Source organism: Colossoma macropomum, unplaced genomic scaffold, assembly GCF_904425465.1.
Source record: "Colossoma macropomum unplaced genomic scaffold, Colossoma_macropomum, whole genome shotgun sequence".
NCBI classification, from domain to species: Eukaryota; Metazoa; Chordata; class Actinopteri; order Characiformes; family Serrasalmidae; genus Colossoma; species Colossoma macropomum.
Genome location: NW_023494791.1, coordinates 13,685,839 through 13,713,807, shown reverse-complemented (window position 1 = coordinate 13,713,807; position 27,969 = coordinate 13,685,839). Strand labels below are relative to the sequence as shown.

General features: G+C 39.6%; 1 protein-coding gene across 1 annotated transcript; it reads left to right on the top strand.

Annotated features, from left to right (window-relative positions):
- Window positions 1-19: 19 nt before the first annotated feature.
- Window positions 20-27,947, top strand: pdzd7a (PDZ domain containing 7a). Its single transcript, XM_036573424.1, is given in 15 exon segments — window positions 20-197; window positions 1,022-1,159; window positions 1,618-1,792; window positions 3,030-3,206; window positions 3,296-3,443; window positions 5,509-5,569; window positions 6,746-7,219; window positions 9,326-9,592; window positions 11,567-11,742; window positions 12,683-12,774; window positions 12,951-13,042; window positions 14,831-14,902; window positions 16,561-17,151; window positions 19,057-19,157; window positions 27,714-27,947. Coding segments are annotated over 15 exon segments (2,892 nt in total). The 3' UTR covers window positions 27,864-27,947.
- Window positions 27,948-27,969: the final 22 nt, after the last annotated feature.

Below are 27,969 nucleotides of genomic sequence, written 5' to 3'. Positions count from 1 at the left end.
AGGGGTACCCCATCTTGCAATGGCTCATTCCTCTGATGAGGCTCGCAGAGAGATGACGAACGGGGCCCATCCCAGCACCCAACCAGGCGGCTCCGGAACCTACAATTTGCCACGATACCTGCATAAGAAGCGGCAGAAAGGAGTGAGATCTTCCTCCCCAATGGGTAGAGTCATCCTCATCAATGCACCCGTGGATGGTGAGTTTACAGTACAATCATTGGTGATCTGATCAGTGGGGGTCTTATGTGCCCCAATGCAAAAAAATATAATAGGCCCCCACAAATGAAAATGACCCTCAGTAAATTAAATAAATTAAAATTTGATAGTTTACTCACTATTGCTATGTCTCTACTAAGTTGGTGCTCTAATATAGGCTAATGGTTGAAATATGTTATTAAGTAGTGATGCACCAATCTAAGTTTTTTTCTTGATACTGATCCTGACATCTGAACTCACAGTATTGGTTGATACCAAGTACTGATTCAATACCAGTACTCTGTTTAAGGCTCTCATTTTTCTTAGTGGAGTACAAAGTACAAAGTATGTGAACAGTAGGTGATATCAGGTGATAGTTGATAGGCAGTAATTAATTAGGTTGTGCAGATTTTTAATATTGTTCTACAATTTTATAGTGACCTTGACTAAGAAACAGTATCAAATGTGGATTAGTCACATCCGACTGATATCCAATCCTTTTAATCCGTTTTAAGGTTAGTATCATGTCGGAACTGATCCAGTATATCAGATTTGTGTGTTATTAAGTTGTCGTAGCTACCCATGAGTCATGGCTGTGAAATTGCATGAAAACTAATATAAGGGGTATAGGTGTACCAGGCCCTGACTGTGATTACCACTGGTTGACATTTGAGTTTTAATGTTACAGATGCTTGCAAATGTGATGTGAAAGTGCTGTTTATAAAGACTCATATTTGGGGTAAATAATATAGTATAATGTAAAGTTGCCTAGTCTGTTGAGTTTTAAGAGTGAGCTGTGTTTGTGTTTGGTGGTGTCGGGCTGCAGGTGGAGATGACAGTGAAGACATTCACACAATCACTGTGGACAAGAGTGAGGATGGCAGGCTGGGCTTCAGTGTGCGTGGAGGCTCTGAGCACGGCCTTGGCATCTTTGTCAGCAAGGTGGAGGACAACAGCTCTGCAGGTATATGCAGCTACTCTGTATTATAGGGATGCTACTTCTGTGTCATCATACCAGGCATAGGCAAATATTTCTGTTGCTTTCATGGACTATTTATATAAATAACAACCAGTTAAGAGGTTCAAGATGTGTCCAGAGTCATGAACAGAGCTGGGATCCTAAATTCATGATGAATGAAACTAAAATAAAATGAATATCCAGAATGCCTCATATTTGAAATGTGATGATCAAATCTTAAAGTTATTGTTAAATAAAATAACAAATATTATTAATATAACAGATGATTTTAAACTTGAATGGTCCTGTATCTTACTTTCTTGTAATAAAATTTGTGATCTTCAGATGAATTCAATCTATGCACGTAGTGAACAACAGAGTGCAATTTCTGTTGAAGTTGTCTTGCTCTTGAGCCTGTTCCATAATATACAGTGGTTCTGTAATGCTCTGTATGTATGCCACAGAGTTTGCGGGGTTGTGTGTTGGGGATAAGCTGGTGGAGGTGAATGGGATCAGTCTGGAGAGCATCACAATGAGCAGTGCTGTGAAGGTCCTGACTGGGAACAACCGCCTGCGAATGGTCGTCAGACGTGTGGGGAAAGTTCCTGGTATCCGCTACTCCAAAGAGAAGACCACTTGGTAATATATATTCTCAACATGTAATTTGACCGAGGGTGTTAAATTTATGTAGAGGTCAAATTACCCCTTGTGTGGTGTTGGGGTCTGTGGGACCCATTTTCAGTGTTTACCAAAAGAAAAATGATGTGATTTATTAATATTTCAACCTCAGATTCCTTGGCCTTTGCTCATATTTTGTGAAGAACATATAAAATACCACATTTTCGATGATTTCACACTGTACACCCCCTACACATTTATATTACACATGTGGTGTTGAGGTGAACCTGCAGGGAATAAAAGTGTGAAGGTACTTTGTCCCTTCACTCTGTTCTCCTCCTACACGGCCTGCTGTTAGTGTGTGTATGTGTCTGTGTATGTATGTGTTTGTATATGTGTGTATGTGTGTGTGTGTGTGTGTGTGTGTGAGGGTGGACAACATGGACAGTCTGCTGACTGGCTACAGCTGCAAAAGGAGAACCCTTCGCTGGCCACTTGAGATATTTTAAACATCTGGTATTTTTACATAAATTGTTGTGGCTGTATCAATTTAAAAAATAATAATGCGGTGGGTCCACCAGACCACGGAGTAACAAAACACCACACAAAGGTTACATCTGCAGATTTTAAAGGACAATTTCTATTTATTTGCTGAATCGAACATGTTGGAAAAAAACATAAAATATAAAATGTGCCATGACCTTTGAACATTTTATGTTTTTTTTTTCCCCCAATATGTTTAATTCAGCAAATAAATAGTAATTGTGCATTAAAATTTGCAGAAGTGTCTTCTCTGTAAAGGAAAACTTATATTTGTATGTAAGCAGAGTTGATGCTGAATTGTCATATTTAATTAAGGTAACTGAATGAAAAAGATAAGCAGAAGACAGTGACGGGCTGCTGCTCTGACTCTGTCGCCGTCCTCTCTCTTTCATGCCCAGCAGGGTGGAAACCCACTGACTCTTGGCCTTTCCTTGTTATCTTTCCCTCCAGCTACTCTTTCACTGTGGAGTGGTGGTAGAGTTACCCCAGTGGTCTTTACAGCCATTTCATTAATTGGTAATACACTGGGCAGATGTATTAGAGCATGTCCCTGATCATGTTGGAACATGTGCATATGCACTGCACGTGTATAATAGTTTAGTAGTCCCTTTGAGTGTAAACACATGTGTATGCATGTCTGAGTTAACAATGACATTGGTTTTAATAGATGATGAAGTTTGAGCTGTGTGATTTGTAATCATATACTTGTGTGTAGGGTGGATCTGATCCATCGGAGGATGGTGGTGGAGGAGAGTGGTCGTACTCCCTCGGAGGCCAGCTCGGACGGGGCATTGCGCAGGATAGTGCACCTCTATACCACTTCGGATGATTATTGCCTGGGTTTCAACATCCGTGGGGGCAAGGAGTTTGGTCTGGGCATCTACGTCTCAAAGTATGGGCCACAGGGAAATAGCTATGGCTTAATTTAAATTCTAAGTCTGTCTAAAATAAAAACTTTGTTTTGTTTGTTTTGTTAATGAGGTTGGACCCTGGTGGCTTGGCAGAACAAAATGGAATTAAAATGGGAGACCAGATTCTGGCAGCCAATGGAGTGAGCTTTGAGGATATTACACACAGCAATGCTGTGGAGGTCCTGAAGAGTCACACCCATGTCATGCTCACTATTAAGGTAAGAGCTTTCCTTTTTGGGATCAATTGTACAGCATGGCAGAATCGTAAAAGGATCCATCACTATCTTTCACTGGATTTAATGTAATTTAGGTTGTGAACACCTTCCAGACAGAGAATATTGACATTATTTATGGCTAAGACAGATGTTCATAAGATCACTTCTCTGTTGGAAACTCAGTCTTGCATTATAATGAATGACAGAGACAAATTACAAACAATCAAGAGGCTGCATGATTAAAAGGCACCGTCTAAAGTGCCTATTTTGGTGAATATCAGTGTAAACCCTTTCCAAAGGCATAACCAGTCTGTCAAAAGATTGGGGACACCTTGACTTCTTTTCACTCCTGTGTTCAGTCTGTCCTACCTCTGGTCATCAAAAAGGTGAGTTAGGCCTTCTAGCTCAAACAGAAACTGCTCAGATCAAGTCTCTCATACTGCATATTTTGAAGGTGTGCTCTGAACTATCAAACTGCTGTTAAAAGCACATATTGAAAATCTTTAGGCACACAAGTGGTTTAAACACCTGAAAGGCTTCAGTGCTGATGAGTGCTAACAACACAAACTGAAAAAATGTGTAGGGGTTGGCATTATTCCCAAAATACTGTCCCAAATAATGTTACAAATATTTACACTTGTTTTTCTCAAAATAAACATGGTTAATCTTTAGTAGGTCAAGTTATGCAAACCAATAAATAAAACATGCTCATAAATAGGCTCTGAATTAAAACACAACCTAATTGAGGACTGGATTCAAAAGCCCCAGATGCACTATGTCTTTTATTTACTTGTGCCTGATTTCCCATTTAAAAAATGTTATCCATAATAGGAAAATCAGGAAAAATGATTCCTGACTGATAGAGTTAATCGAGCTCAAATATCTACATTGAGGATGTGGTTGAATGCTCTTTAAAAAAAAAAAAAGCTGCACAAAATGTGGTGGTGGGATGGGATGGGAATGGGTTGTTGGGAGGGTGAGAAGGTGGACGAAGACTTTACGTCATATTTGATATTCCTCTGTTCATCCTCTGTGTTAATTTCAATTAATAATAAATTCCATAAATTCCCCCCCAAAAAATAAATGCTCATTTGTATTGAAGCATTTTGAAAAGCTAGATTTTCCCAAACTTTTGACAAGCAGTGCAGATGATTTATCTTAGTGCTGAGACACATTAACTATTGTACCGTGTGTTAAACAACACAGCTCCTTATTGAGCGCAGCAGTGAGACAGAATAGTAAAGCAGACAGCTGGCATTTAGTCGTCACATTCCTGCTTGCTCACTTTACTCAGGGGGGGCTCGGGTTCCGCCTGTGAAAAACAGCCAGGGGACGTGCATTATTCACCAGGCCACGGGGATCAGGTTATAATCAGCAGAAAGCATCTTTTTTATGGCCTTTCCTTGGCCTGTTTCAACTCTGTGGTGCAGTGCTGAATCAAGCCCCCGGTGGTGCTGTAAGCAGGTTAATGCTTGCCAAATGCTGGCTATTCCCGCTGTTGATGGTGGAGGCATTCTTCTGGTGACTTTCTCCTGCCCCCACCCTGCCCTCCCCCAGATGGCTTTCTTGAGTAGAGCGCAGCCAGCTAATCAATGAAGAAAGAGGGCACACGGCCCAGCACGACAAGAACCAAATTAGGAGGAAAATTATATGAGGGATGATTAAGATCTGGGATGTTCAAAGCACTTCTTGAATCTTTAGATGATGTCCATGTGCAGCCCATGGAAAATTCCATAGCACTCCTTACGACGGCACTCTGCTCTTACACATCACTTTTACTCAGACAGGCATGGCTGCTACCTAGGACAACAATAGACCTTAATATATAGAGCATGTGGTTATGTGGAATATTAGAGCTAATGAAATGTCCTGAGATATCAGGCAAAATGTCTCAGTGGTTTGAGACTCATATTCCTTCTATGGTTGACCTTTGAAAACTGTGTCTTTTTTGTTTTATTTTTTTAGGGTTGTTTAGTCTTTTTATACTTTTGTACTTCGTACACAGTTGCCTGCAGTTGTGGTTGAAAAATTAGTTGTTTTTTTCACTGTTTTTGTTCTGTTAAAACAGGAGGCTGGGAGGTATCCTGCATATAAGGAGATGGTAGCAGAGTACAGCTGGCTCAATAAATGTATGTAAACATCCCCACAAACACCATTAATTTATTCATTCATTCATTAATTACAAAACAGCCATGTGCCTCTGGCGCTCATTTTTGACAGTGAGCTTTCTGTGCATTTCATATGAGCAGGATTTCAAACAAATATGTATAATTGCATGTCAGGGTGCATGATTGCATGAGTGCATACTGGCAGTGTGTCCACAGAGATTAAGAGGAGGGCACTGGCACTGAGTGACCTCGTGTCAAGCTCCGGTTTCTCACAGTACTCAAAGTCCTTACTTTCCATTTAATGTGTGCTAGTCTGAAAATAGCCTCGGATTAGAGTGTTAGGTCCAAATTCAGTGAGTAATGTGGGATTGTGCGTGTTTCTCACGTCAGGGTTGTTGGAGTATTTAGGTTACATGACATTTTGTGCCTCTTGTATATTTGGGATTGTCTTATTCTCTTCTGCGCTCAAGATTGTTGAGATTAACAAGGGTGTTCCCACTGCATTCAGTCCTGCATTCGATTTTACTTAATGCTTGGATCTATATTGAGAACATGACTCTTTGTCCAGTGCTTTATATTTGTACTTTATTTATCTTTATTTGTACTTTATTTGTATTTGATCCATATGCTGTAGTAGTAAAGAAACTAAAAATACAAATTAGGAGAACTTCATCAATAATTTCACAAAAGGATTTTAGCACAACATTAAACTGATAGTAGAGTCTTTGCGTGGGGAAAGCCTGGAGAAGAATTCCAACTAGACACCAGACTGAACTAAGGCTACTGTTAAGCACAAAGGTGGAAACATCAAAGTATGCAGCTGTTTTTCTTACGGTGGTTTTGGTGAGCTGGTGTTTGTTGATGAGATCATGAACTCAGAAGTGTGCTGCTCAGTCGATAATGATCAGAAACACGGTTTGAAGGTAAATGTAGTTAAAGTGTAAATTGGAAAGGAGAGAAAGTTTTGAAATATTTAGTGAAGCAAAAGTTGTTACATATTTTATCAATTTATTATTTACTTCACTGTGCTAGACCATAAACATTTTAGTCCAACTTGAATACAATAGGACAAGGCTAGTTTTGTTTAAGTCCAACACTTGCTTGACCAAATTCTCTCTCTCTCTCTCTCTCTCTCTCTCTCTCTCTCTCTCTCTCTCCTGCTCTCTCTCTTTCATGACCCACCACCCCTTTTTTCAGTGGCTAATGGAGGCCAGCCATCCTCCTCTCAGGGTTCAGACTCCTACTCCTCCACCTCCTCTCTCTCCTCTGGTACGCCAGTCAGCTCCCTCAGTGGCCTGTCTCAGGTCATGTTCCCACCTGCATTCAACTCCGAGATGGTGGACGTTTGTATCGCAACTGAGGATCAGTCAGGCAGGCTCGGCTCTGATCGGACTGAGACCGCCATCCAGACTGACCCTTTGGAGCCTGACGCATCACCCCGACCTGGCAGGGTCATCTCAATGGACACCAGTCGAACAGTGGGTGAAACAGTCCTGTTAAAAGACACGGTGATCCGGACTGCGAGTTTTGATAAGAGCGGCCGGGCTCGGACAAGGACGTTTTCTGCAGGGGACAAGGAGGTTTTGGACTCTCCAAAAACTGCAGTGCTGATGGCTCTCAGCAAGCCCCGCAAACCCATCCGCCGATCACAGAGTCACATCACGGTCTCAGGTACAGCATTTTAAAAGAAATAGTTTCAAAAGAAAAAGGCAGTTTAAAAGTAAATTGTGCAATGGAGAGGAACATGGAGGAGTATAAAATAGCAAGTACTATGTTATTTACTGCATTGTATAAAGTTTACTTCTGATGAAGTTCAACTCTTATTGAGGGTCTTAGAGTCCTCTCTTGAACACCGTCTGACAAAGACAAAGAGCAGTAATTACAGTACCATAATAATGGCAAAAACCACCTTTCATTTATTTAATTTCCAGACAAAATGGCTGGTAATGCAAGTCATTCATTTTTAGGAGAATTTTCCGAGTAATCCACTTGCATAAAGAAAGGGGAAGGTCAAAGGAAAGCAAGTCAAGTTTCCAAATTGGACTTCAAAAATTATTGAAAGATATAGAGAAAATGGGATCCTGGCAACCAATCAAGACCTGCTAGACAACCAAACTGCAACCAGCAGATTAACAGTACTCAAAGCATTAATGTTCAAGAGATAGGAGAAAATCAAGCTCCACTCTTGCTTCAGACCTAAAACCTAAGACCTGTGTTTCTGTGCAAAAACAATTCAATGCAAAGAGTTGAGACACTTAATATTGAAAAGGATATATTACATCCAATTGTGGAGGCTTCAGTGTGATTTTCTGTTAAATATATATTTTCTGATCTTTTTCCTGATGCTAAAAAATTACTAATTTGTACTAATGGCCATTATGACTGGAAATTAAATAAATGAAAGGTCTCTGACTTTTGCATAGTACTGAACACCAACAGTGAAACTGAGAAAAACAGCTTCAGTGTGTTACAGCAGTTTTTTTTTACTCTGTTTACTTCAAAATGGAGCATAATTAACCCAAGAACATTTGTCACAAGACAAAGCTTGCCCCCATACCCATGATTTCGGTTATAAATTAATTTTGACCAAAACTGCAGTTACTGCATTGTGCCTTTCTGTGGCAGAATAACACTCAAACAGGTATTCTCTTCTTGGTTAATTGAAGGAGGATGCATGTAATACATTTGAGTACTATCAATGTCATCACACACATATCAGTTTATGAGAGTCGTTGGCCTACTAGGTAGTATTTGGGTGCTGCCCTGAATGTTTTGTCAAGTGGCCTACAAACAGCCATGGTAATCTCTTGCAGGGCAAGGTTGTCATGTGCAGGGCATTGTTAAAAAAATTAAGGTTTAACCATTTTAGAGTTATTCAGTCAGCCTCTGCAGGGAAGTCCTTATTAGTTTCAAGACAATAGGGATGGTTCTACTTAGCACTAAACCTTAAGACAAAAGTGGAAGCTTTTATATCATGTTTTTTTCCTTCACAAATCATACATGCCTTATTTCAGCGTCTGATGAGTGAAAGAAGTGGAAGGACAGGGAGGTCAGATCCAGCAGGTCTTTGACATTTACGCTTATTACTCTGCTGCGTAATGGAATTTGAATTTATGACCTTATGGAAATGCTTCTGAGGTGGTTTACGTTGCCCCAGATCACACTGCTTTGCAAATTCTTTTAATATTATTGTTGTCATTGCTGTGTGGCTAGAACAACTGAGAAAAATGGTTTTCCTTTTAAACCCCACAAGCTAAAAACCACTTCCACAAACTTGATGTGCTGCAATGGCTTCTGTATGTCGCTGTTGGAACAAAATCTTGTATCTCCATTTTTCCATTCTCAAATTTTATGACAAATTGACCAACACTGAAGGAAAGAATGTTGTTGCTTCTCCTGTAAAGTTACTTTTTGACCAGATTTTGTTCTGACAATTAAATGTAAATTTGCCTTGTGTTGTGCATAATACATCAAAATTACTGGGTGGGATTTCCCTATGGAAGATAAACACTGAGAGGAGAGAATGTGGCACTATGAGTAATGAATCTTCAGTATGAACTGAATGATGCATATGTCATCCAGCTCTATTTTCCAGCCTCGGCACCTCATGCTGCGAGGATGAATGACTGCTGTTTTAGCCAATGCCTTCACTGCACTGCGGCTTTATTACTCCTCTCACAATAGACCATATTTATTTTCTGCTGGCAACCTTTGTGAAATCTATTCCATATTTGTTCGATTGCTACTTTTTCAATAGTAATACTATCTATAAATGAGTCTTCTCATAAATGAGTCTGGCTTTTATGTGTGTTTGTGTTGACATTGTTTTACATTGAGCAGAGGACAAGCAGAAGAAGAATAAACAGCAACAGGCAGAGAAGGCTGAAGCTGCAGGTAGTACCCTACAGCGCTCCAAGACCTTCGTCAGTCTGTTGTTCAAAAGCGGTCGCAGGAGAGACAGGTCTGCCTCTAGAGACAGGAAAGATACAGGGACGGGGGACAAGCGCAGAGGACGCTCCAAATCTCCTACACATAGTGAGCGGGGTGAGTGTCCACACAGTTGCACCGATAAAAATGTGAAGTATTGAATTGACTTAATTCAGATGTTTATTAATAATAATAATAATAATAATAATACTTTGTTTATAATATTGAATAAGAAAGGAAAAGTGAAAATATACATCTTCTCAACAACATAATTCTAAAATTATCACACACACATATTATCTAAGCCACTTATCCTTCTGGGTCACGGGGAGTGTTGGAGCCTATCCCAGCAGTCATTGGACAGAAGGCAGGAAACACCCTGGACAGGTCGCCAGTCCATTGTAGGGCTCTAAAAATATCAATAAAAGTATAAATGAAAACTAGACAAGGGAATTTCTGGAAGAAAATGCAAAGTGGTTGTTAGGATTGTTAAGATTAAGCAATTCCCATATGATTGCTTGGTTACTGATAGCTGGTTGCTGTAGTATTCCAGGTGGTTGCTGAGATGTTGCTAGGTGGTTGCTTTGGTGTTCCAGGTGGTTGCTAGTGCTTTGCTAGGTGGTTCCTACAGAATCCCATGGGGTTACTATCCCACATAGCTGCTAGGATGTTGCAAGTGTACTTATATTATGGTGACATAAGAGAGGTGCAAACACTTTTAGCCACATAGTTATTCCATTCATACCTGTCAGGAAAAATATAATTTATTAATTTAGCATTGTAGAAAACATGTTGTGTACATTCCTGGATACAGACAAAATCTGAATCTGTTTTATTTATTATCATTAATCATTAACTTGTATAAGGAGACTGTCTTAGTACTTGGTATATTCTACACTTAATCTTATGCATGCCTGTACATAAGTAAAAATAACATACACATATTGAAACAAATCATATATATATAAGATTAAGCACAGGCTTGTTGTGAAGAGTGAGTGTGAGGCTGGAGAGGCCGATTGCAGTGGAGGCGGCGCATTTGCACTTGAAAGCTGGCAGCATAACGAGGGCTTACGGAGACTGGCTCAGAGAGAGCTGCTTTGTTGTTAATTATGCAGTAATTCCTGTGGAGTGGCCTTGAGTTCGGCCCCAGTAGTTCTGCTCAGCTAATGATGAGTTACGTATTCACCATCTTTAATGTGATAAAGCCAGAATGCAACAAAACTAGCATCTAACATGGCCGGGGTTCTTCAGACTTTGAAATGAATCAACAAACCTATGTTAATCATAGATTTCTTTCAATTTTGTCCTTGCAACTTCAGAGAGGAAGTTTGGATCTAGAAGCAGAAGATGGGGTAAATGTGTATGTTTAGTCTGTTTGATGTCTGTGCTGTAGTTGTGGTTTCAGAAGTCCTCTGTAAAAGTGTTGTTAGATGCTCTACATTTCTAGTTTCTATTGTCTGACTTGCTGTACATATTTACATGGTTGAGTACTAAATACTAAATTTGAGTATAGTGGATAAAAAAATAAGTATTAAAGTATTTAAGCATGTCATTATTATTATTATTATTATTATTATTATTATTATTACTATTATGCATCAATGTCCATATCTGAAAATATTACTTACATATTTAATTTAGTCTTTTGGTCTCATGGAACTACTGATTCTCAACATAACAATAGAATATGTTCAAATAATCTGTGAACAAAAGTATAAAAATAACATAATAGAAAAAAATAAATTGATACTGTTATATATGTTATGTTAAGGTATAGTTCTACAAATTTTCACCACAATCTGTGGCATTATTCCTTGTCATACTGAATTTACTTGTTGGAACTAAAGGGCTTAATATTCTTATTACTATTAGGTATTATTTTGTCCCGTATATTGACTTTGTCTATAAATTACAGCAAGTCCCTGCATATTTCATGTGTAATCCTTAGCTCAATCAGATTACTGGATGTAACTAAGATGTGCTGAAGGTTCATGCCCTCTCAAATGGTTCTCATCAGTGCCATCAAAGACAAGGAGTCTTCAGGGTATTTCCTGGCGCTGTAATTAACTCCTGCTGTCATGTGCTTAGGTAAGGAGCGCAGTCGGCCCATCATTAGCCTCCTGAGCTCTCCTCGGGAGACGCGTGCTGGGATGTGGGAGCCTGCGCCCATGCCCAGTCCTGAGACCATGGCCATGGTGGAGGACATGGCTCGCAAACTGCTGAGTGAGGATGAGGTGGCTGCAGTCATGAGACACTGTAACAGGGTGAGTGTAAGCTGACTGTATGTGGAACATGTAGAAAGCCACTCTTCACTCACACACACACGCACAAACACACACACCTGTATAGAACCTCGTGAGCTAGGAGATACCAAAAAATCAGCAGTGCTTTGAAATGATCTTTAATCCTTAATCAACAGGTTCAGTACTGCACAACAAATAAGTTTTCACACAATTCAAATTGTAATATACCACCTCTTCTACATTGGATCACAAATGTGGTATCAGTTGAAAGTCTGCCCCTTAAACACAATTTATCTGTTTGTTTCAAAGAGCTGCAAGTGAGAAATAACACCAAATGACACATGCTTTTGCTGTCACTAACTCCAACTCCAAGAGTTGTTATCAACATTTCCCATTTTTAATGATCCCAAAAATGAACAGATATCCAATTTATTTCTATAGACCTCAAACATATCTCCCAAAGACAAACACTGGTATAGACAGAGCAATCTATCAGGGGAGGACAAAATTCTTATATCTTGCTAAGGTTTTATAAGGGATCAATATGTTGGCTGGCTGCTCTTATAAAATACATATATGCTCTTCAATTTATAACTAGGATTAAGTGTTCTGGATCATCTGATTTATGTGGCCATGCCACTTATACTGGACTCTCACAAAATATTAGCAGTCATTTTCTCCCACACACAATACTTCAGTCCAGCACTGTACTATATTTACAAAGCTTAAGAGGATGTTTCAGTACCTAAAGATACCTCTTTAAGGCTATATTAGTCCAAAAAGGAAGCCTGAGCCTTTAGCTAGAATCCCATCAAACACAAATATTTAATGATCTCTCAAAACAGCTATTATCCTGTAGTTTTTGTTGACTGTGTAATGTCTCCCACTGTTCATGGTCAGTTTGGATTCAGCCCAAAGTAACACAAGCAATGGCCTGTTTCTTCCCCCCTGTATCCTGCAGTTTTTGGCAGAGCGAGTGATTGAGGATCTGGTACGCCCTCTGCTGGCCATCCTCGACAGGCCTGAGAAGCTGCTGCTGCTGAGAGAGATCAGGTCAGGAGGGGAGGGAGGGTTGGGTTATGCTCGCTGACCTCAGGCTGCGGGCCGTTCTTTCAGAGACATGACAAATTACTTTTGTTACTTCTGTTGCATTACTTGTGTTATCAGGTTGACGTAGCATTTTCATTTGCACAGTGGGCTTATCTCTCTTTAAACTTTCCCATGTCTAGAATGATCATCCCTCCCACGGACTTGGGCCGGTTTGACAGCATGGTTATGCCTTTTGAACTGGAGGCCTATGACATTTTAAAGAGCCGCTCTGGTGAGAGAATCCCCTTCTGTACTATTAAAGTCTTCAGACATTCATTCTCATTCCAGAATTCAGCATGACTCAGAAATCATAATGCGTTTTCCTCTCACACTGTGACATATTTCAAAGTGAAACGTAGTATCAGGGAGGGTCTCTGAGCTAGCTGATCATTTTCACTTAATGGTAAGTGGAGGTGGTTGGTGGGGCAGGTGAAACAATGTTATTGGTTAATAGTTTTTTGCTCACCTGCTGGTGCACAACGACACAAAAAAAGACAAAGAGTCATTACATTTTGGCAGAATGTTATGGGAAAACAAGATTTTTATGATATGTAATCAGTTGTGTTTAATATGACCTAGGGCCTTAACAAACAAGGGAAAAAGGGTCACTTTTTTCATGAATGTCATGAAAAGAAATCGGATGCAGTTCTCTCTCTAGCTAGGTAACTAGGTGTAAATTATGTGACTAGAACCTTTTTTTTTGCATACTAAGATTCTCAGTTTCCGCATGCACATGCACTCACACAAATCAGAATCATGCCTTAAAAAGGCAAGCAAACCTAACATTTTCTCTTGAGAATGTGAACATGTAAGCAAAAAACACTTTCTTAGCTTTCTTTCGCTCTTTAGCTGTAAGCATACTGGGAACAATGCTAGCATTATAGCTTCCAAGCTAATATTACATAGGCAACTTTTTATAAAGTGATAGTTAATAATGATGGACAAATAAAAATACCATTCCAGTTTACATTCTGGTACACCCAGTAGTCATGTACTAGAGTTTAATGACTTCATCCTCAACTAAATGAGTGAAAAATTTCGTATAATGACAGCCCAAGCTTACATAAACACTCAGTACTCGCTGCAGTGTTACTGCAGCGAGTACTGCAGTGTTACTGTGTAGGAAGGCGTTTACTTGTTGTCTCTCATGACTTGGTTACATAAATGTGTTTTCTGCTTTCAGTCATTATTTGTATGTTAGCCCTACATGTATGGAATGAGTATGCGAGAAAATGTTGCTTTATTGAATTAGGTATATACGGCCGCCTACTGTCAAGTGGGTAGGGCAGCGTTCATAAGGTCGCATGACACCTACATGTCATCTGTCATAAGGCTGCTTTTGTCAACTTTGATGTAAAGGTAATATAACACCCGTGTCAGATGACAGATTTTTTTCTGACATTGAGTGAGGTCATGACACTTTTTTGGGTAAATGACATTATAATATGTAATATATAATATGTAATATATAATATAATACTCTTAATGTGACAAGTTTTATAAATTGTAAAATTAAACTCACTTTACCTACATGCCACAGAAAATATTCTCTTGTTCAACCAGCCTGACTTGGATCCTTGTGACGTGCACTGAGCTAGAAAAGGTCTGTCATTTCAGGTCATGAGACAACCTAATGTCAGAAGAAAATGCATGTCACTTGTCATAGATATTATTAACTTCACATCAGAGTTGGTAAAATCAACCTTGATGAAGAATGATGTCTGTTTGTCTGACTGCTTATGTGGGAGGTTGTCAGGTGCCATGACAGGCTTATAGTGGTCATGTAGTCTTATGATCACTGCCTTACAGTAAAGTGTTTAGCGTGTTTCAAAAGTGAGTGTGCTTAGGGACAGACCTATCAGTGACTCTCGTAGGCTGGTTCACAGGGCAGTCCAGCAAAAATACGCATTGCAGTATTCTGCTGGTAGAGTAGAGTTGTAATTAGAATTAGATGCTGTCTGATCTGTGGGCAGTGAGTGTATATTATTTTCTGAGTGTGTGTTTGTGTGTATGTCCTTAGTGCGCTCCCCGGCCCTGCGCTCCCCTCGCCATGGAGGAACCCCACGGCGCCATCTCATAACACCCATTCCAGGTAACTCTTTCCTCATGCTTTCCTCTCTGATCCTCTCTCATCTTCCTCACTGTGTAGTGTGCTCATTCTGATCCCACTGAGGAATTATATAACCACTGGCTTTACCCTCCTCCTCCCTGCTCCAGTCATTTCATACCCTGAAATGAATGTCTGACCATAAGAGCCACAGACTTACACTGCAAATATCTTGTTGCTGACATTTAATCCTCAACATCCACACACACACACACACACACACACACACACACACACACACACACGCACACACACACATATGTACACAATCCCACGCTCTCTAAACCCTCTCTAAGCCCTGGCTGTCAGACTCTGCCCCTCCCTCTCTGATGAGTTTGTGATGATGGGTTCGTTGTACAGAAATGAAAGTCATTCATAAGATGCCAGGCTGCATCACGGCCTGACTCGGGTCACACATCTCTGTCTGTGGAAATGGACAGCTGGACCCTGTCATGTAAATTTCCTTCCATGGTTGACCTCTGGTGTGACCCCTGGGCTGGTGACCTAAATTAGGCAGGCAAACGTTGATGCTGTGCTTGGCAGCGGTGAGCCAACACTTTTACTCTGGGCCCCTGAGTCTTGAACGAGAATCATTTCTGAAATACAAGAAAGGATCCCTGCATTGCTTAATCTTCGAAGACTGCCCACGCAGGTCTGGAGCTTATTGCTAGTCCTTTTTGTCCATTGTACTGGACACAGAGGAGTAATTCAAACCTCCCTGTGGCAGAGGCCCCTGAAATCTGAGCAAGGTTATGTGTGTGTGTGTGTGTGTGTGCATGTGTGCCCCAGCATCACAGCTCACTGTCTGTATACAAATGGCTTGAATCCTGTTTTTCTGTGCATAGATGATCATGAAGGTCAGCATACTTCAATCTCATTTCCTTTGTGTATTCTCTAATCTTTCCCTTGTTGATGAAACACTAGGGGTATCGGGCCTCTGTCACCTCATATGTTTACCCTAGTGAATCAGGTAGTCTTGAATGACCACGAACGAGTTCCTGGACACTTTGGTAGACATAAAAATTTAGACTTAAGTGAAGTATAAATGGGAACATGACACATTTTAATTCATAAAAATTTCTAGGGGCGTTCATAAATGTACATGTGATTTTGCCAAAAAAATATGATTTCCTCTCATTTTTGTAGATACAATTCACTTCAATTACAGATTAGATTTCTTTTGTATTTCCAGTATGGGATTGAGCTGATTGACCTCAAGCACATTTTTTCATGACCTTTTTTACTCTTCTTTACCAAGAGTGCCAATAATGACCACATTTCAAAATATACTACTACTACTACTAATGGATTTCTTGTAAGGTGATCAAATCTTGATATTGATAACTTGAAATTACTATAAGTTTCAGACAAGTTACAGATTATTATTTATCACATGACCTGTTTTCAAAATACATTAAATATTGATTTAACCATCTAAAAATGCCTTTCAGTGTCTAGTGTACAACATCCCCTTCCAAACAAAACACATACTATATATAATATTTAAACCTGCAGTGTGTAAGCCATTGTTAAATAAAATAACAAATGTTTGTATGATAAAAGACTCAGAATGTTTGGCCAGTAGTGTAAATTGGTATATTTGTGTATATATCAGTGACCTTAATGGCTCTGTCCTGCCTCAGACTACAGAGGAGGTTTCCAGCTGCAGGCTGTTCAGGATCTGGAGAGAGATCGGCAGTTGGTGGAGGAGCTGGAGCGACTGAGGATGGACACTATCCCCACCGGCCGGCTGCCCCCGCCCCGGGCCTTTACTCCTCTGCTGGATGTACCGGTGGACAGCTACATCTCAGGCTCCCTCCGGCAGCACTCCTTAAGTCCTGTTCGTCCTAACTGGCTACTTAGCGAGTCCTCTCACAGCACAGAGAGGCATGGGCGCTCCCCACAAAGACAGAGCAATGGTTCGCCCCGGACTGCACACCACGGGGATAACTCCTATAAGGGAGAAACCACTCCAGAGCGCGGGAGGTCACCTTACAGGAACGGCCACGGCAGAGCTGCGAATGGAAGAGAGGTGAAGTACACAGTGATGAGTGCACACAGGCGGAGCCGAACGCCGCTAATGCAGGTGTTTGAATCAGACACTATGCCAGACTCTGTGGGGAGGGAACAGGTAAATGGACACACTGGCTTACCAGCAAATGGTCAAGACAACCTGTCAGCACAGGAGTATGAGCTGACCACTGTCTCCATCTCCAAGACCAAACAGTCCCTGGGTGAGTCTACATAGGCATTCTCAAGTCATGTCAAAATAAACATTATCATCAAACTTTGTAATCATAGTTACAGTGGTATGCAAAAGTTTGGGCACCCCAGTCAAAGAATGTCTTCTTGGTTTTCTATGTAAAAATAAGTACACATAGAACACATTAATGCACATTTTAATGCACAGTGCTGGTTATTTGCTGATGAAATATTGGGGAAAAAAATAAAACATAAAAAGTTATGAAACATTTTATATTTATTTAATTTTTTCCTAATATTTCTAATAAGGTTCAGTAAATAAATTTACATCTGAAGTTTGTTCCTTGTAGAGGATGTGTTAACGTATTTTCACTTAAAAAATAACCTAATTTAATTTGAGCAAGGGTATTGAAACTTTTGCATACAGCTATATGTGTTGAATGAGCGATGATTTTTTTTACAGCCGTTACCGCAGTACAGAGAGTCAGTAAATACAAGAAACTATTCAGCACAGTATGCACTAAAAATATGCATATAAGTACAGGACAACAGACAGTAAGTGCATTCTCAATCTGTTTGGGTGTGAAGTTCTATGCATTTCATCTGTGTTAGTGAACTTTGTAGCACATTAATGGATGAACAATCACAACACTTATATTCCCACTGGGTTCATGATGCAAAGCATTCACTAAAACAACTGGTCTGTGGTGATCAACCCTAACATTCCACCACACCACTAGGGGTCAGTGAGTCACCCAGTGCAATCAGTGTCCTACAACATATTACAATAACAAGAAGGAGATGGCATAGTCAAACATTCTTTCATTGCATCATGTATCTGCTAAAATGTAGATACATGAACATCTAAAATTAAAGTCTTAGCTTCACAGGGATTGATGTGACTGTTTAATCTAAGATTTGTCATCAACCCGCATTTTCTGTCAGTGATGTCTCTCAGAGATAAAAATGGGCCAACATAGTGAGGTCTACTGTGTCTCTAGACAGCCAATGGATGGATGTCATTATGAGAAAGCTTCAATGAAACATAATCTCCTCCAATAGGAAACACTGTCTGGCTCCCAGCAGCACTCTGCTATGCGGAACAGTGGCAGAAGCAGGCATTCATTACTTTCCCACTGTATTGTATTATTTACTCTAAGCAGCTCAGTCATGCAATCAGACCAGTTTTTGCTCAATCCCTGGAATGAAAGGATCAAATATGCTTCCAAATACAGATGGCTTGGATTCAAAACCTCTTTTTCCTGTACACATCTAAATAATGCTACCGAGAGCACTTAATGGTAGGTTGGGATAATTTAGGAACGTGCTGGCACAGTTCTGGGTGAGCAGCACAACTGTCAGTGATGAAAACTGACCACTGAATTTAAGGCTTTGGTTTATGCATCTCAGAGCAAAAAATTGACATATATTATGTCATTGCTGTCATATCAAAACCATGTACAGTTGCATGCTTTGCTGGTTTTCTAAGTGAAAATAGGCTAATACTCTACAGGAAGCTTATGTAAATATGGCATTTTTCTGCATTTTGCATATTTGTTTATCACATCGTTTTATATAAATTTCTTAATACCATATAAAATGTACCGGATTTTGTGCCACATTTTGTTTAGATGATGTGTACTTATTTTCACTTAAAAAAACATAATTTGACCAGGGGCACCCAAACTTTTGCAAACGACTGTAGCTCCATTTCTTTTTTATTTTATGTCTACATCAAAGCAGCTGCACTTATATGAACATTTTCTGATGAATGGGCCAATAGAAATGGTCCAAAATGACCTGGAATAACATTTCATTGCATTAACTCACAGTTAAATTAAGAATATGTTTACTTTTCTTGTAAAGTTACCATTTTTGGTAATACATGGTTTTATTCTGACGATATAGTGTTTCACTCTCTCTACTGCTTCTGGCAGGTATAAGCATTTCTGGTGGGATGGAGTCCAAGGTTCAGCCAGTGGTGAAGATAGAGAAGATATTTCCAGGAGGAGCTGCTTCCACTAGTGAGGTGCTGAAGGTACTGGACCCACTTCATTTACTATCTGATCTCATCTACATGCAAAGTGTACAGCAGGTGCAACACACACCACGGGCCCTATTAAGACTATCACATAACACAATATATGGCGCCTGCTTTGCAGCTACATCAACCTGATATGGGCATTATCTATCAGTTCCCCCCCTCTTTAGTACGACTTTCTAAAACTCATGAAAAACCGAAAGGGATGTTTTGCCTTCTTAAAAAAATAAAGAAGATGCTCACCACCAATTATAAGCTTTAATACAATTAGTTACCAGCTTATCAGGTACGTCTAGCATATTGGTGCACTTTATAACAGGGGCGTGGCTACATGTGTGGCACAGGGTGGTAGCTGCTACTCTTGAAATAAGCCTTGACACCCCACTTACTATCCTAACTCTGACATCAAAATAAACAATATAATTACATCAAATATAAACACTTACATTGGTATGATTTAAATACATGTATTTTGATTTAGGGTCTATCTGCATATGTTTGTTATTTTGATGTAAAAGCGCTCATTTTCACAATATATCCTACGAAACACACACTAAAGCTATCTAATTAAAGAAACATCCTTTATCAATGTGAAAGCTAGCTAGCATTAGCTCAGTTAGTATAACATTTATATTAATAATCATGGACATGATCTTGGAGAAAACTACATCATTCTGTACAGCTGTAGATTATTCAATATGTTTGGCCGCTTACAGAAATAAATTATAACAACATAGGCACAAATAATCTACATGACTAGTTAGTTACCTGACCAACATTAGCCTTGCCAAAGCTAGCTAATTTAATTATTTTATGCTTAAAACTGCAGATTAATTCGACACAGTCATTGTAAGTTAAGTCATTGTTTACATGCAATATTTGAAAAGCATGTATTCATTTTCTTGTGTTCTTTCCTTTGCTGTATGGAAATGAAAAGCTCAAATCAAATGAAAAGAAAGGGAATCATTTTCAGATTTCCTCCTAAGAAAAAAAAGAATCAGAGTAAATGTGTATAAATGTTGAAGAGGAGGCAGAGAAAAGGACACAGCCCTAGTGGATGGAAAGGAGGATGAGGGGGTTGCTGCTGTTCCATGTTATGACACCCTGCCAGGCCTGCTGTCAGCCATACACTAGTGGTTTTCTCTCTCCCCTTGTTGAATGAATTTACTTTGAAACATGACAGTAAAGACCTGAGCTGTAAGCTGATGGGTCCAGTAATGACCTCTGGCTGAAGGCCTTTTGACTGTTGCTGTTGAGATGTAGGCTGTTGTGGTTATTAGTGTCATGTGAGCTGAGCACAGACGCATTTTTCGTGGTCTTAGGTGGCACAGCTTGTCCATGATTGATGAGCTTACACTGACCAGGCCAATGTCCTGCTTTGTGACAGGTGCTCTAAGCAAGTACTCCTTGCAAGCAAACTTTCTTCATAAGCAGATATAAAGATATGATACGCCTGACTTTCTCTCACATACTTCTGCACACATTCTTGTGTAACACAATCTGTGCAAAAGTTATTAGTCACTATATGATATATTCTCATATATGATTCAACCGTTAATGAATTTGGTGAGTTCTCTAAATAATATGGACTACAGTACAGTCAGACTCTCTTGCATTAATCTTGCTGGATTATTAGCAGTTTATTAGCTCCCACAAACTTAGGTTACCACAGGTTCCTGACACCAGCAGCATCACCACACTGACCCTGGAAGCTAGGTCAAACCCTCGGAATCCCAAGCACATAGGTATGTGTGTGTGCTTTGAAAGCAGATTATCAGGTGTTGGCATTTCCCTGCTCTGCTCTGAGAGACTCATGTTGCACTCACTCAAGAGATCCAATGTCCATCTCCACGTAGTTCGGTTTCCACAGACTCCTCTTGCCCTCTGGCATGCGTCAAGACCTGAAGGAAAAGGTCAATAATATGTATGTGTTTGTTTGCATTGGTACATTTTCAGGACAAAAATGTAGTGGCTTTGTAGGACCAGACAGGGGTAATCTACATCTAATCTAATCTGTCAGCATCAATAACATGCTCTTGACATTGTATAGTACTTTTCTAAAAACAAAAATCAGTTTTAAAACAAAGGTCAGAAAAATTTATTTTTGGTTAATATTAGGGTTAGATTTCAGGTTAAGCTTAGAAAGTTCACTAACAAAGTGCACTTACAAAAATATTAGAACAAAGATAAATACACAATCCATTACGATTTTATATCTACAAGATTGTCAGCTTAATCATTCCCAAAGCTCTCCTCAAGGAAGTCCAGTATTTACAGTTACTATCTAATACCTAGTTTATCTAATCAATCCTTCATTAAATTAATTTAGGTGTGCTGTTGATGGATTTTAACAAATCCATGTAATGACTTGAGAGCAGTGTGAAGTCAGAAGCCAAACTTTTCTTCTAACGGTTTTCTTCTAAATAATATAATTAATAAGCTTTTTAAAAACAAAAAACATGCTACCTTCTGCTGTAGGTATGCTTATTTGTATTTATTTTCATGTTCTGTAGAGTTTTTACAGGCAAACAATGCCAAAAAAATGACACATAAAACTTGAAACGCTTACATATAAAATAGTTTTTAAAAACTAAAGGCTTTAAGACTTTTGCACAGTAATATACAGTGGTGTCCAAAGGTATAAGACCACTTGTGAAAATCTGAGATTTTCTTTTTTCATTTAAACCTGGAAAAAAGAAAAGAAAGTTTTAACAAATAAAATGAAGAATAAATATTCATGATTCTTCAGTATTTCTAGGTCTCTGCTTATTTAATTTTAAGCAAATTTGTGAACATGTCAAGACTTTTGTACAAAAAGGCCAGTTTTGTTTTGTTCAAACTGTTAGGTGGTTTTGATTTACTCCTCAAACACTTTTGCACAAACGTGTGGAGTCCAGCCTGAGTTCATGCTGTCATTAAAGCAAATGGGGAACAAAGAAATTTTGTATACTAAGAATTTATCTCAAATTATTAAGCTGATAATATAATATGTAATGAATTTTTTTTTTTAAATGATTCTTAAATTTAGGGCGTGTTAGCGCGATGGGTAGCGCCATCGCCTCACAGCAAGAAGGGCCTGTGTTTGATTCCTGGCCGGGTGACCAGGGTCCTTTTTGTGTGGAGTTTGAATGTTCTCCCCGTGTCTGCGTGTGTTTCCTCCCACAGTCCAAAGACATACAGTTGCGCCAATTGGACATGCTAAATTGCCCCTATGTTTGAGTGTTTGTGTGAATGTATTTGTCTGTGTGTCTGCCCTGCGATGGACTGGCAACCTGTCCAGGGTGTATCCTGCCTTCCGCCCGATGGGAACTGCTGGGATAGGCTCTAGCTCCCCCTGCGACCCAGGAGGATAAGCAGCAAAGAAAATGTGTGTGTGTGTGTGTGTGTATGTGTTCTTAAATTAAAAAAAAGAATGCAAAACAGCAGCTTTTTCACTAGTGGTCTCAGATTTTTGGACCCCACTGTATGTATAATAGACATTTGACATGTGAGTATAACCCCCTGTCCCGACACTATAACAATAAATGTGTGTCCGTTCGTGCATATGTGTTTTAACACACAGCAGCTGATACATCACTCACTCTCACACCTTCAGGCCAAAGAATGTTATGACCACTCCAGAGGTGCTATCTGTTGTGCACTCTGTGGTTGTCCCCATGTCTGAGTGCTGTAGAAGTGTGAGTTATTGGAGTGTGTGATTAAAACACTTCCTGCTGATAACGGTGTTATGAGTTTGGCTAAAGCAGGTCAGCCTCAGTGGTCTACTGCCACTACTGTCACAATCCTGAAATTTTAGATGACAATTAATTGTTTATTTTGTTAATTGCATGTAACAATTAAAGTGCAAGTCTAAAGTGCCCAAATTAGCTGAGTAGCCATCATACTTCCTAGCTATGTTTATTTAGTAGCTAGCACTACTAAGTCAGTGATATACTACACTGTTGTGTGTGTGCACTCAAACAAATGTCTAGTTAAACAGAATCAGGTATACAGTCAAGCAAAGCTACTTCTTTGAGTTAAAGTATAAACAAATAACAAACACTTGTTATGCTAGCATACATGCTAAAAGTGTTAGATTTAGCTACATAGCTAATAAATAATCAAACAAAACATGTGGCCCAGCCTCCTAATCACTGAGTTCTGGTGTTTGAACCACATCCATTGCTAACAGGGGTATAAAATCAAGCGCATAGCCATACATCTCCACAGATAAACACTGGCAGTAGAACTTTAAACTTGGCCTTCTCATAGGATAACACCTTTGCAATAAGTCAGTTTGTGAAATGTCTGTGCTGCTAGATCTGCCCCAGTCAAACTGCCCCAGTCAAACTATTGTGAAGTGGAAGCATCTAAGAGCAACAATAGCTCAGCCATGAAGCATTAGACCATGCAAACTCATAGAGCGGGGAGGCCGAGTGCTGAAGTGCGTAGCACTTAGAAATCACCTATCCTTTGTTAAATCACTCACTACAAAGCTCTAAACTGCATTTGGAAGAAACATCAGCACTAGAACTGCATCAGGATGTTCATGAAATGGGTTTCCATGGCTGAGCAGCTGCACACAAGCCTAAGATCTATGCGCAATGCCAGGCGTCGGCTGGAGTGGTGTAAAGCAGGCCACTGGACTCTGGAGCAGTGGAAACATGTTCTGGAGTGATGAATCACACTTCACTATCTGGCAGTCTGATGGACAAATCTAGGTTTGGCGGATACCAGGAGAACGTTACCTACTGGAATGTATAGTCAATCAGTCAATCAATCAATTTTTATTTTGACTTGGAAGTACATTGAGGGTGACCCTCATTTACAATGTAGCCGAGCAAATCACAAAGGGATTGAAAATGCTGAAATGAAGTTTATCAATTAAAACAAATGAAAATGAGCAAGACTAAATAAATAAATAAATAAATAAATAAATAACAAACAACTCAAAAAGGAAACAGGCATAAAATATCAAAAATTATATAATGAAAATGCATTAAAATGAAGTAAAAGAACCAACTTAGATAATAAGCAATAAGAAAACTACAATTTTAGAGAAAAAATTATTTACTAGAACAAATTATTTACTAGAACCTAAAAGTAAAACAATTAACATTGAATAAACAGTTATAAAAAAAATAGTGAGATAAAATGTATGTAAACTCAACTAACACAGTTGCCAGCTATATGAAGATAGTTAGAGACTAAAAGTTTCAAATGATTGAGTGACACCAGCAAGTTGAGTTTTAGATACTTTTGTAGTGGATTCCAGCTCACTGGTTCTCTGTAGTTAAAAGCAGATTTTTCTAGTCAGTAAAAACTCCAGGTACTTGACAGGTGATCCAGTCATAGTGCCAGCTGTAAAGTTTGGTGGAGAAGACACGATGGTCTGGGGCTGTTTTTCAGGGTCTGGGCTCGGCCCTTTAGTTCCAGTGAAGTGTTCTCATGAGCCCCATGATTTATCTCAATTAATGCATTTATTGCTTTCTTTTATTTACATTTACTTGCCTATTAAACATTTTGCTTGTTGCGGTATAATACAATAGTGAAATCTGATAATTGTGGAAAGCGACTGCAGACAGCTTCAATAATTGTGATCATCTGAATTGGTGTGATTAGGGGATTATGTAAAAATTGTGACAGGCCCACTTGCCACACCTTTGGGATCTGCAGGCCCAGACTTTTATCACATGTGCCCTGAACACAGAAGGTTAAGAGAGGCCCAGCAGTAGCCAGGCACACTTAGGGCTCTTCCTAGTTTATAATCCTTTTTACTGAGCTTTCTGCATTGCTCTCCTACCTCCCAGAGGACACGACACTCTTCTCTCTCCATCCTCTGACTCAGTGTAATTAGCTGGCTTAGTTTTAATTAAGACATAAGACATGAAACGCTGTTCTATATCATGAATATGGTTTCTGTGAAGAGCTGCTACTGATGCTACCATTGCTGCACCTCTCCCCATCTCCAAAACACACACAATTCAAATATTATACATTGAATTTTCTGGTAACTGTGGATTTACAAATGCTTGGCAGTTTTCCTGTTAATGAGGACGAAGCATGAGGTTTATATTTAAAACTACGCTATAAATGCAGGGTTGCTATAACCTGCCTAGTGTAAATGGCACTGAGACTACAGACCAAATCTAACAAATTAAACAAATCTGTGGCTCTTAAATGGCCAAAAAGAGGGTAAACCAGATTATACTGCATTTAGTTTAATGGTTTTGAGCTTAAGTGCTTCATTTGAGCTGCTTTATAGGTAAGTGGATCCAAATATGCTGAAATTCATGTCAGGGGCTTAAATTCCAGCTATAAGTAGTACACCGAGAGTGAAAGTTAAAATGCTGGCTGATTTGGAATGTGAATACAAATTAATGAGATTTAGAGCTGTTCAGTTATTGATATGAATACATGATATTAAGTGACTACTATGAATTATTCAGAGCTGATGTTGTACTACTATGAAACTAATATGTATGTAGTTATGAGAGTGAGGAATTGAAATGTGAGCCCACCTAATATGTTATATTTATCTCAGGAGAAACACTGTAATGTTGTGTCATTGTAGGTCTTTCTTGAAGCTTTAATTTGTCTTGTCTATGGAGACGAAGTGCTTTGTTCTAGCTGAGCGAAGCACAGCTATGAAAACACCTCTAATCGTCATGAATGGGTGCCGGGACTTTTCCACACAGATGTATCCTGGTAGCAGGCGATGACGGAGGATGTGATTTCAGTTCTGGTCTTCTTGATGGTGTGTTTGTGCACAGTTGCTAATTACTGTACAATATTTTCCCATCAGGAAACATAAGTAAGCGTCCCAAAGTGGAACCTCTTGCACATGTGTATGAGTACATGTTTAAGTGTGTGACCTTGAGCTGAGGGTGGTCCCCGTCTCCACAGCCCTGGTGTAAATCAGCAGGTTTGTGAGGAACAGATTTATAGAGCTGCTGGATGTACAGGAACAGCATGGAAAATACGGAGAGACTGAGTAGCTGCATGAGTTCATCAATATCTGTGACATGAAAATGAATTGATTAAAATCATCATCTGTTCAGGAACTCCTAAGACTCCAAGACTTGCTGTTTCACTGGAGTGTAAATTTGACACAAATTCCACTATTCATTCATCAACATTGGAAAGAATACACAAATGAGATGAGACGAAAGTGAGTTGCCCTTCATAAATCAGGCAATGGCAGGACGTATGTTTATTTTACTCCCATGCACAGTGAGGAGGTTCGGAAGAGAGGCAACCATTTCTCCAAGGTCACAATTTTGCAGAACATGGTAGCATATTGGGGTCTCCAAAACCACAATCAAACAGCACCTCCATGCCAACAAACTAATCAGAAGGTTTGACAGAGGAAAGCCTTTTCTCTCATCCAACCACAGATGTAAATGCCTGAAGTTTGTTAGATGCTACTTGACTGGAAACGGGTTCTGTAGTCAGACAAAAATAGAACTTTTTGGCAAAAAACCGTCAAGGTGGGTTTGGCATAAAAGAAGGATGGTTATACAGAAAAATAACTCATCCCCACTGATTAAATATGGAGGAGGATCTGTGCTGTTACATGGCATCAAGGACTTCATGAGGCACCAGGAGATTTTAAATAAAAATCTGGCAAAAAGCTAAAACTGGCTTGTGGTTCAATCTTTCAGCAGGACAGTGATCCAAAACATATGTCCAAATCCACACAAAAATTGATCACATGACCACAGTCAAGCTTTGATATGGCCATCCCAGTGCCCTGACCAAAATTCTATTGAAAACCTGTGGGGTGAGCTGTGAGAGAACTTGGACCCTGGAGGATCTGAAGAGATTCTGTCTTGAGGAGTGGTCTCAGATTTTCCAATGTCAGTGAGTATTATAGGAGAAGACACATTGCTGTTGTGTTGGCAAAGAGGGGTTGCACAAATAACAAAATGCAGGGGTGCCAATAATTTTGCCACATGGTTTTGTTACAAAAAAATTGATGAGTTTCTTTGACTAAACTTAGATTTTAGATTAGATTTCTCTCATATATTCAGTGTGAAATTGGCTTAATTAACCACATGACCTTTTATACCCATCTTTTGCAAGGTTACCAATAGTTATGGAGCTGCCTGTATAAATCTGCTTAGTCTTAATTTATCCAGAGAACATGTACATCCAGAGATCTTTAGAGGTTCATACCGGTAGGTTTAGACAATAAAACCCATCCTGGTGAGCCGTCGTCCACCACATCTGTGTTTTGTCTGCTATTGGTTACTGTTGTTGCAGGTAAAACACTTGTGTCTGGAGTAACATAACAGGAGATGATGTCATTCTCTGGCAGCAACATGCAGCTTCTGAGGCAGGTTGGATGAGCTCATTCGTAGGTACTGAAGAAAGAGAACAAAGGAAGTGAGCAGCAGTCCCTGCCCGAAACATCTGTCTATCCTGCCATTCATCCAGCATTCACCTTTAATGCCCCAGAAATATGCAGGGGTTCATGTGCAGTCACCAAAGAAGATAGAACAGCAGTAGAACAAGTGAGTGAAAACAAATCAGAACTGACCTCTCCCTCTTTTTCTGCATGTCTGCTTATAGGCTGGATTCGAGCTTGTGTCAGTTGATGGAGAATCCCTCCAGGGAGTCACACATCAGCATGCAGTGGACGCCATAAGAAGGGCTTTCAGCAACAAGGCCAAAGACCCCATGGAGTTTGTCGTCAAAGTCCCGAAAAATCCAAAAGACTGAGGGAGAAATGTACTTTACTGTGCTGTACAGACAAATTGGACTTCTAGAGATTTGTGCTCACTGTGGTAAGTCTGAACAAAGAACAGAGAACAAGAAAGAATGTATC